The sequence below is a fragment of the Eretmochelys imbricata genome, chromosome 11 (genome assembly GCF_965152235.1).
Source record: "Eretmochelys imbricata isolate rEreImb1 chromosome 11, rEreImb1.hap1, whole genome shotgun sequence".
Taxonomy (NCBI): Eukaryota; Metazoa; Chordata; order Testudines; family Cheloniidae; genus Eretmochelys; species Eretmochelys imbricata.
The window spans coordinates 13,341,607-13,353,030 of record NC_135582.1 but is presented as its reverse complement, the minus strand read 5'-3'; the positions used below and the strand labels follow the sequence as shown (position 1 = coordinate 13,353,030).

Here is an 11,424-nt window from a genome sequence, read left to right as displayed (position 1 = left end):
GCCTTTTTAATTTAGGTCACACTCCACTGAAGCGGTGCAAATCCAGAGTCAGGAGGCTTTATACAGAATCCCTCCCAATATCAAAGATTGCAAAATCCCGCACAGCCATTGTGCTACTCTTTCCCACCCTTCCTCTTACCTGTACGGTAGATCCATGCAGTTGCAGACTTATGGGCAACGTGCCCCTCTGAATGCCACCCCATACATTGCCTTCGTGGAGATGACTTTATCGTGCCAGAGCTTGCAGGCTTCCTTGCACAGCAGAGCCACACTCTTCTCATTGCCTTTCAGTCCTCGCTGTGCATGGGAGTGTGTGTGTGGAGGAGAGGAGCAGGGTTTGGGTCAACGAAGAGGTTTGGAAGTGGGGCGTGACTTACCTTATCTTCTGCCATTCAGCTAAGAGCCTTTCCAGTAGAGGGGGGGAGCCCAACACAGTATTGCTGTAATTGGAAAGGAAGGTCCAAGCCCCACCAACCTTCATGTCATTTGCCACTTGACTCTTAGATCACAGAAGATGGAGATGGAAACCATCTATGTGATGAACTAGACATTCTCCCCAGTCATCCTGCCGATATCACCGTTAAAGTGCACGTGCTGTTACAATATATCTTCTTTAGTTTGATTTAGAAGATAGCTGGGAGTCAGGAGACATGTGACTTGAAATTAATACTTAGCTGACATTCCGCATAAGTGCTATATAGAGTTGAACCACATTCTCTGAATTGTTCTTGTTCGTTTTTTTAGCCAAGTAACTTTGTACTCTTAACACACAGCTGGAAAAGTCAAGTATTCCCAGGAATTATACATTGGAAAAAGATGCGTTGGTGTTAAAGCCAATCAGGCTTTTGCTAATCTAATTTCAGGTATCTCCTTGCAATATGAAAAGGGCTGGCTGATCTCTGAATGGGTAATCGGAGACAATGCCTGTTTTAATGAGCTCCTGTCTAACACCTGAGGTTTGAAAGGCTAGAAAATTAGGGGTAAAGCTCAGTGGTGCAAGAATGAACATGAAAAAAATAAACTTAAAGGAATAGAGGTGGAATCCAGGTGCTTATTAATAAAGGTTAAACATTAATTTTAAAATAATAAAGAAAATGTATTAACATTGTACACTAAGTACAAAATAATAAATTTCTAAACAATGTGGCACTTTAGCCAAAGTATTGATCCCAGGGCTCTTTGCATTGTACTTATGGAGTGAAAGGTTCCGATAAATAAGTTATAAACTAGCTCTTAGTTCATTTTAGGAAGATGAATTGAGGTCTGTTTGTTTATTTTTTAGAGCCACATGTTTGTCTTTTATCTCCTTGTTTCTTTTTGATACGAGGCTTTCATTTCCTCCTGTCACTGGGTATTTCTATTCCCGTCACTGTTCCCCACTTAGAGGGGCTGTTTTGCTGCCTTCGTTGTCTGTATTGTTGTTGAGGATGTCATCACAGTCCATTTGTGCCATCAGATTGAACCGTTCCGCCACACAATGGGCTGTAAGGCGAGCCTCGGGGTCATGGTCCCAACACTCTGTGATGGTGTCGCACAGAAAGTGCATTCCCTGAAACGAGATGATCTGAGATCAGGTTTGTAGGGTCAGGAGAGAGAGGCATGGGAAATCCACATTTTGAAATTCTAGGATTACGGTGCTTTAGGTGATTGATTGTCTCAATAAGAAAAGGAGTACTTGTGGCACCTTAGAGACTAACCAATTTATTTGAGCATAAGCTTTCGTGAGCTACAGCTCACTTCATTGGATCCGATTAAGTGAGCTGTAGCTCACGAAAACTTATGCTCAAATAAATTGGTTAGTCTCTATAAGGTGCCACAAGTACTCCTTTTCTTTTTGCGAATACAGACTAACACGGCTGTTACTCTGAAACCTGTAATTGTCTTAATGTTACTGCAGTTATTTCCCATTCTAAGTACACAGGAAACAGCGGTTTCACAGATACTATTGGGTCATAACTGGTGGTAAATGCTGCCATTCTAATTATTACTTAATATTTGTATTACAGGAACACCTAGAGTCCCTATCTCAGATGGGGCCTCTCACTGTGCTAGGCATTACCTAGTCTCATAGCTAAACTGACTCAAAGTTTATAACCTAAGAGGGAGATTTTTAAAGGCGCTTAAGGGAGTTAAGTGCTCAACTCCCTTAGTCTCCTTTCATCTGTTTTGTCTAGGGGGTTGGAGCCTTCAGAAGGTGGGTAGCAGAATAGGCTCAGAGAGGTGAAGTGACTTGCCCAAGGTCATACAGCAGGCCGGCTGTAAAGCTCAGACTAGAACCCAAGTCTCCTGACATGCATTCCTGGGACGCATCCCCTGGAGCACGATGCCTCTCTGTGTGGAGAAGAAATGACTTTACCAGAGCAGTTCGTCTTTCCTAAACTTACCCTTTTTAAAATCCAGTGTGCTGTACTGCCGTTTTCTCCCCAGGAAATCATGCCAAAGAACATAGTGATACACAAGCAAAAAGTTTGTTTACTGACCACCAGAGGAAATACTTTTTTCACCCAGGCTTGTCAGTGCACTCCCTAGCACATTAGTCTTTCCATTATAATAGCCAAAACTCTGTACAGCCGATTACTTTTTATCCTATAGTGCTTTTAAAAAGAGACCAGAACTGTCAGGTGTAGAAATAAAATGGCAGTTGACTGGCCAATAATTTTTTCTGTGAGCTAACAACTGCACAGAAGCTGTGTCTAACCTTCCTTTCACCCCACAATTCCTAATTCGTGCTACTGCATTTTACATCATCATGTCAAATTTGCAACAGACACTATTGGAAAGAGGAAATTCTTCTAAATAAAACATGTTCACAGTTTTCAATGGATTTGTGTATTCTGTGCATTCACAATTACAATATCGCTAAAAACCTCAAGGACCCTAATGCTAAAGATAAGTATTATATTTTGAAGTATTTCTCCAATACTCTCTATATCCTTTTCTGACCCCTCACACAAATCTCAGACCAGTCTCTCTCTTCCGATTAAGGAATATACATTGGGATGACAAAAGTTAGAGAGAATGGAGTTGTCTATTTAAAGTGATAGAGACCGCATTTCAATACTTCCTAAAATAATTCATGTATTTGTCTTACTGAAAAGATTTAGATTCACTTAACAATGAACAAATTTCAACCTAATCTTTTAATAAAGTTTTCACAGATAGAACCCAGCTTTGCCATCTGTCCTGGTTGTATTGATTAAGTAGTAGATTATCTACCACTTTCCCGAATGTCTTATTTTACCCTGCAATAAACATTTTGTTTTTAAAAAAAGTTAGTTTAGAAATAAATTAGATCCTTTAAAACAGGCGACTTCTAGGCTAAGAGGACAAGAAGCAAGTTGAAAAAAGTTTCTTCTTGCTTTTCTAATGGCACAACTAGATATATATATATATATATATATATATAATATATATATATATATATTTTTTTAAATTCAACCTGATTTTACATTTCAGTCATGTCACATTTACAATATAGGGTAGTAAATTTGTCTGTGGTTGTTTTAACAGCTTTACGTTAAAGTTGGAATTTCCAACAGTCTAAGGGAGTTTTAGGCACCAGATCTGGGTGGCTAACTCATTTAGGTGCCTTTGATAATCTCAGCCTAAAATGGTCAGGACAAAAGGAGCTGGCATTTTGAGCAGTGCATTGAACTTGGAGCCTGTTCTCATTTTTTCTTCATGGGAGGGTTGTGGGTAACTCCCATTAAAATGAGTAACTTGTGCCAGTCTCTCAGTATCAAACGGATAATGTTCCTCTAAGTAGTAAGGACTGTGACAAAGTTCCTCCTGTACCTTGGTGGGTCTTGCGCTTATTGGCGGATTTGCTCACTTTGAAGCTTCACGGCAGCCCTCAGTTTGACCGTTTTTGTGAACCCACGGTCCAGGTCAACTCCTCCTGTGTCTGACCAGGAGTTGAGAGGTTTGGGGGGAACCCGGGCCCTCCCTCTACTCCGGGTTCCAGCCCAGGGCCCTGTGGAATGCAGCTGTCTAGAGTGCCTCCTGGAACAGCTGTGCGACAGCTACAACTCCCTGGGCTACTTCCCCAGGGCCTCCTCCCAACACCTTCTTTATCCTCACCATAGGACCTTCCTCCTGGTGTCTGATAATGCTTGTACTCCTCAGTCCTCCAATGGTATGTATTCTCACTCTCAGCTCCTAGCGCCTGTTGCTCCCAGCTCCTTACATGCGCACCACAAACTGAAGTGAGCTCCTCTTTAAACCCAGGTGCCCTGATTAGCCTGCCTTAATTGATTCTAGCAGCTTCTTGATTGGCTGCAGGTGTTCTAATCAGCCTGTCTGTCTTGTCTCCAGAAGGTTCCTGATTGCCCTGTTACCTTACCCAGGGAAAAGGGACCTACTTAACCTGGGGCTAATACATCTGCCTTCTATTACTCTCCTGTAGCCATCAGGCCCGACCCTGACATCACAGGACCTTTGGTGGTAGTGGGGTGGGAAATAGTTGTAGAATGAATAAACACATGTTCTATTTTCCTCCCAGCAGGTGGCTGTCACACACACATTTTAGGAGAACTAACTCTAATGTGCCAGGGGAAGATAAGGATCATGATCTGAAACACAACACTTTTTCAGCTTAATAAAAATCAATCGAGGGAGAGCTGGGCCTTTGGAATCTAGCTTGGCATAGCCTCAAGTAGGTGCATATTTTATCTGCAGTTCCAAATTTTACCTAAAAGCAGGTAGAGTGCAAATCTGCACCCTATGTTCAAAAATTTAAAGAACATAGTTGTGAGATTTGAGGGCTAATGACTGGCTTCAAATGCAAGTTATAGCAGCTGAGTGAACATTGCCAAAAATGTGCTCACAAACTTTCTTCCAGCTAGAAGCCACAGATTCATTTTGACACTGTTTACAGCATGGTTCTTTCCATTCCTACGAGTGTTTATACAAATAGTGTTTTGTTAGAGAGGCTCATGCAAAATGTAGCAAATGCAGGGCTCAAATTTTATTCTGCAAGTGTTGTGTGTGTGGCCATCTTGAAAACTCTTTGTGGGTTTAGAGGACCTCCATTTAGGAAGCAGAAACCAATACCCTGTGAATTAAGTGAGCAGTTGCACAGTGTGTACAGGTGACTTGCTCTGAGCTATAGGTTTTGGCTCCTAACATCGAGTCTATTTCTCAAATGAGCTAAGTTGCAGAATAGGGGTGGGATTTTTTTTTCAAAAGTGCTTACATGATTTAGGAGTTCCTAAGTTACCTAGGCAATTATGAAACACCTCCTTCCTCCAGTGTCTTTGTGATTCAGGTGATTTGGACCATAGATATACTGATATTGTCATTCAAGAATAATCATGTCCATTCCAAGTCAGGACAATGTATAGATGACTTGGGTTGCTATAGTCTTTTCTTTGATTTAGTATTTACCTGATGCACTAGCCAGTTGCAAGGTATCTCTGGGCGCCCTCTGCCGTGCAGCACAATGTCTCTCATGGTATCCACACAGGGTTGCTCCTGGACTTTCGACCCAAAAGGTAGCTCGTAACTTTTTATCTCTAAGTGATAAATCAAAGGAGCATTACCGGATGTCTTTCATGGTTTGGTGGTATGCATGTGTTTGTTGATCTGGCTGCTGTCCATGGCACTGAACCAGAAAGAGTATGATTTTTGTAGACCGGTCTAGAGCCACAAAGTTTGGATGCAGAGCTTAATATCCTCAAAGGTCAGGAGTGTTGGAGCAGGGTTTTGGTTCAGGATTAACTTTGGTTCATCATTAACTTAAAATGACCCCTTCCCCCACTGAATTTAAATTTGCAAAAACATGACAGCAGCCCCTGCTGTACATGACCTCAGTGGACTTGCAAATGAAAAGGCAGGAGGAGAAAACACTGATTCTTAAAAAAAAAAAAAAAAAAAAAAAAATTAAAACATTTCAGAATCTTTTCGTTGGAAAGGATTTTTTGCTTTTGGCCTCCTGCCTCCTTGTGACGGCACTATTTCATCACAGATTCGGTTAGTGTTTTCAGGGAGTGACTTTGGGAGCGGAGACCCACTCACAGACTGTACATGTGCCCTCTTGAGAGTAGGAGACCGGGAAGTGTTCCCGATGGAGACTCCAGAGCTGTGGAAATAGCTACCTCATGTGGCATGGGGGAGTTGAGAGACTTACCCTTCAGAATACGGTGCAAAACTCTTCTTGCCAGCTAAGCTTTTGTCAGGAAGGGTCTAAGATACAGTGACTCGCTTCAGCCTTTAATTTTCAGATTTTTGAGGTGCTTTTATATCCGTGTGTATCAAGTTAAAAAGGGGAATGGTGGGAGGTTTCTAGATGCCACAGCAATTGTAAGTCAGACTCATTTTCCCTTTTATGTGAGCCTTGTGAGCCTTTTTCTCTTTTGCTCTGTGGTGTAGCAGAGGGGAGGGTTCTCGGGCAGCTTTCATGGCAAAGAATGGCATTTCTTGCTACCCCTTGGTTTGTGTAGGGATTGCTGAAAGAGGAGGGTAGGATCTCCATTGCTTTCTCCCATCCCAGATCCTAGCAATGGTCCTCTTTTTTTGATGTGAGAGTCTCCTCTGTTCCAGGAACCATTCCACTCCCTGCACAGGGCATGGGAAAGGGGACTGGAGTGAATTGTGGGGGCATAAAAGGAGGTCAGGAGAGCTCAGAGAATGCAGGAGGGGGTATGGATAGCGGGGAGAGAGGGCTGAGGCGAATGGGGAGACTTGGATGGAGGTGGGGGGGGATTAATCATAAGGAAAACGGGGGAAAGCTGAAAGCCTGAAGGAAAGACAGGCAGAGAAGGAAAAGGAGAAAACTTAAGAATCATACTCAATTGTTGTACAGAAAGATTGGTGCCAGGACATGACAATGAAATAGATACTGATCAAAATGTCATGGGGACATGACTGGGTCAGATGCCCAAGCTTGTGAAGCTTTTGGATGGGAGGTAGATGAGCTTCATGGTGTTGTCTAAAGGGACGGGGAGCCTGCTTTGGTTCTTAATATATATATATATATATATATATAATATAAATTATTTTTTTTGCGTTGTTAATGCAGTTTGCAATATTTTTATGTGCCTGGCTGATGGGAAATGTGTATATTCAGGGCCTGGTGGCTTTGATATATGTTTGTTGTTGTTTTAATAGAACATAACTTCCCTCTGGTGAGCTAGTTAATTCCCAGGCTAGCTCACTGTCTGCACTCACGTGTATAATCTGCCTTCTGAAATGCCGAAGTCTTCACTGGGTGCTTCACATTTTGGGGGGATGAGAGCCCCTAGGATCCCATCAGTCTCTAGTCAAAATCATGTCATTTTTAGAAACTGGGAGGAGCACCAGGAATGTGCCCCTGCAGGGCTCTGCTCTGTGCACGTAGGTATGTTTACTTGGCTGGTTATGGGCCTGCTTGGAGGCGTGGGATAAAATCCTGGCTCCTCTGAAGTCAATTAGGGAAACTCCCATTGATTCCAGTGGGGCTAGGATTCACCCAGGAGCTCTTTTTAGACCCACCTTTTTCTCTTGTTCCCATTCCCTCCCCTTTGTAGTATTCCATCACCATGGACAACAGCCTCCAAAAATGGGGAACTAACGTGGAGATCCTGCTCTTTTCTCCATGGGCATTTGTTTATCCTGCACACCATCATGGCTTCTGAGAACCTGTGCCTGAAGACCATTCTGCAGCTGGCATGTAGCAAGCAGGGAATGCTTAGCAGATCGCAGGCCTGATCCTACCAGGTGCTGGAGAATCTAACTTCCATTGGTGCCCAGCACCCCTCAGGAACTGCTGAGCATCCAAGACGGAGCTGTATGTGAGATGAGCAGCAGGATTGTATCAATGGGAGATGTAATGGACTGATTGTTGCTTGGTGGGAAGAGAGCATGGAAACTGTTGTCTAAAGGTGATTCAGTTACAAAAATGCTGGGGCTAGCTTGTATGGCCTTTGGTTCTAGAAAGAAGGGAATACATGGGACTATGCAGTTTTCCTACCTCCTACAACCTCACACCTGGAGGCCATTTCCCATAAAACCAGGGCCATGGAGTAGACGTCCATTTGTTTGAAGGACTCCAGGTCTTCCAGATTCACTCTAGACTCTAGAACCTCAGGAGCCATGTACCTGGCAGTGCCAACCTAGCCAGAAAAAGAAGAGAGATTAGCAAATATATCTGAGAGCAGCTGCAGCATGGTAAGTACCTGCCACGTTACAACTGAGTTGAGTAGGTGAAAAACACTGAAACATCTTCGTGGCCTGATTGTTCTTGCTCAGGAGCAAACTAACACCAACTGCTAAGCACTAGGAGTATATAAGATGGTTTTCCAACCTCTCTTCCTCCTGTTCAGCTTCATTATGAGCAGCCACAGGGAGTTCAATGACCACGCACTGTTTGCCTAATGACTCCGCAGGTGGGCCCCATCACAGGGTATCTGAGTCTCACTCCTGCACCAGCTCTTTTAGAAAAGCTACAGTAGATAGTTTGTGCGTTATCATCATCATTAAACATTACTATGCAATGAAACATCTAAACTCCCTCCCTGGGGCCTGAAGAAGATCAATGACTGTACTGCGTTTGCGTGTAATTTTAAAGATAGCATCATGGTTTGCAGGTATGCCTAAACACATCCCAGTCCAAGACTGAGCACATTGATCAGATGAGCAACTCTAGTTTGTTAAATTTCTGCTTTAAATCTAAATGGCATATGAGTGAATTCATAAAGTTCTCATACTTCCCCTCTCCCCACACACTCTGTCTCATTTCCAGCATAGCCTTGCATTTGGCAGCATGTGGTTTTCAGCTTATGGAATACTTGAGATGTATTGTTAAGTGACACCAAGAATTTCTGTAAAGTTAAGTCAATAACCCAGCTTTGGCTTCGCTCACCTGCCCACTGTTAGCAAAGTCATCCGCTGTTAAGGAAGGGTCTAGCTTTAGAGCAATGCCAAAATCACAAATCACGCACTCCCACTCGCTCTTCACCAGGATGTTGGTGCTTTTGATATCCCGGTGAGCGATTGGGATCTTTGGCCTGCCACAGGCAGTGTAGTCGCTGTGCAGGTGGGCCACGCCGTTCACCAGGGAGCTGGCCAATTTTTGTAAGTCTATCCAGCTCAGAATGTGTCGGGACAGATAGTCCTTCAGGTTGCCCCTGCTATGGTAGGCAGTGATGAGCCAGTATTCCTTCCGGGGCCCAGACCCTCTGTCCTCTGCTGTAAGGAACTGAAGGACGCTCTCATGCTTGAGGCTGGCATCTGTAAAGATCTGGCTTTCGTTTTTCCAAGAGGAATATTCCTCGCATGGGAAAATCTTAACAGCTACTGTCTCGTATTGCCCTGAAGTGGTGTGGTTCAGCTTGGCCCTCCAGACCTCGGCAAACTGGCCTTTCCCCACTATCTCATCCAGCTCAATGGGCAGCAGCTCGGTGTTATGGTTGATGCTGTTGGCACAGGTGAAGTTCATGCTGGAGTGATTGTCATCTGTCATCACAGATAATTTCTCATCGTCCTCAGCGGCTTTTCCTGGCTTGGGCAAAGCCTGGTGCTGTGTGTGCTTTTGACCCCAGTCCTTGGCTCTCTTTCTCCGCTTCTGGGTGCGGCAGAGGTAAAATATCACCGTTATCATGACAGCCACGAGCAGAGGGGGGAGCAGGCTTATTGCTGCTACAGGAATGACCTCTTTGCTCTGCAGCATGGAGTATCCTGCAGAAAGGAAAATGAATAAGAATCTGCTGCTATAAAATACTTGCAACAGCTAGTTTTGGTAGTGCCTGGGGAGAAAAATGGGAGCTAGTTAACTAAGTATTGCCAAGGACATAACACACGCTGCCCGTAACTCTGAGGGTAAGAATTCACCTCTCTCTGATTATTAAAGGGATGCTGTCAGCTAGTTTTAGGCCTTACATTTAGCTTGTGCAACATGGTGAGGGTTCCAAAAATTAGTATTTTCATGCACTAGCTCAGTGAGTGTATGTGCCCCACTGCTCTCTACTGGATGGAATCAGAACTGCTCAACTGTTGGCCAGAGGTCTTGTAAGCTAGCAAATTCTGTCTTACCGGGGAGCTGAAACAATGTATATCGTGGGGATGCTGAGAGCCATTGAACCAAGCTGTAAACCCTATATCTAATGGAAACCACTCCAAGCCAGGGGGTGCAGCAGCACCCCTAGTTCCAGTACCTATGCTGTCTTAGCTCAAATGGTAGAGGTTTCTTGTAAGATGATAATGTTGAGTTCTTATATAGCACTTTTCATCAGTACACCTCAAAGCACTTTACAAAGGAGGTGAGTATCATTATTCCCATATAGGGAAACTGAGGTACAAAGAGGTGAAGTGACAAAGTCAACCAGCAGACCAGTGGCAGCACCAGGAATAGCACTCAGGGCACCTGGGTCCCAGTCCAGTGTTCTGTTAGGCCATACTTGCTCACCAAATTTCAAGGTATGAGAACATTCATCTTCTCTGTAACAGATGAGGTGGGATTCAACCTGTGACTACTTGCACACAAAGCCCAGCATATTTCTACTGCTCCACTAATCAAGAGAAGAGTTTTGGTTCTATCCCTGCTGTCTCCGTGAAGTCCCAAGTGGCCTTGATATGCAGCATCCTCACTGAGGTCACGTCAGGAAATCTTGTTGGTTGGTTCGTCTACATCCTTTGATTATGCAGTGTGCACACCACCCATGTGTATATTAGTTCATCAACATCTTGGACCTATTAAAACTGATTTATTATAAACTATGTGCACAAATCGTCCAGTGATCTGAAAGCCAATAATGAAACAAAGCTGGAAAGTCTGGATTGGCATTTTGAACACCTCAAAGATTGGGATAGTTTGGATCTGGGAATCTGGTTCATAAACAGAAGCCCTTTGCAAAACAGTCAAAACCAATGGTGTTCTAATCAAATGTAAATTGTTAATGGAGATAAAGCTGTGGATTAAGGTGGAATGGAGAACGAGACTCTTCTGTCAGTGCATTAGATGCAGTCTTATATCGGGCTAAATTCTGCCAGTATTAACTGAGGAGTATCTTACTGCACAGTATTTCTATTGAATTCAGTGAATCTACTCTTGTAGCAGGGCGCTATTAAAAATGAGCAAAGATATCTGAATCAGAATGATGAGAGAGAGAGAGTGAGTTCCTGGCATTACTGCTAGTGTGAATGAATATAATTTGAGATTAATGTGGCTGAGGGTCTGACTGCCCATAGAAAACTTTTAACAAAATATGAAAAACAAAAACGTTTCACCCAAATATTGACCAAGAATGTTTTTAAAAAAATCCCTCTCAGCATTCAGATCACTTGAAGAAGACCCTCACACAACATATAATTAGCTGATCCTTTGATGTTTGCAATTCCTGGAGTAAAAATGCTGACTTCAGTAGAGATATTCAAGTAAAATCTTACTCAGATATTTTTCTGCCAAGTACAATAACTGAGGGGAAGGAATATAACATGCATTCCTTAAGC

At 43.3% G+C, this 11,424-nt stretch overlaps 1 protein-coding gene across 1 annotated transcript in view; it reads right to left on the bottom strand.

The window, feature by feature from the left end:
* Window positions 1-1,213: 1,213 nt before the first annotated feature.
* Window positions 1,214-11,424, bottom strand: part of LOC144271838 (TGF-beta receptor type-2-like) — a 29,468-nt gene continuing 19,257 nt past the window's right edge. Inside the window, exons 5-8 of the mRNA XM_077829426.1 lie at window positions 8,840-9,654; window positions 7,949-8,090; window positions 5,386-5,513; window positions 1,214-1,549 (exon numbers count right to left, since the gene is read on the bottom strand). Coding sequence (XP_077685552.1) covers window positions 1,367-1,549; window positions 5,386-5,513; window positions 7,949-8,090; window positions 8,840-9,654 — 1,268 coding nt within the window. The 3' untranslated portion in view covers window positions 1,214-1,366. The remainder of the gene's footprint in view (window positions 1,550-5,385; window positions 5,514-7,948; window positions 8,091-8,839; window positions 9,655-11,424) is intronic.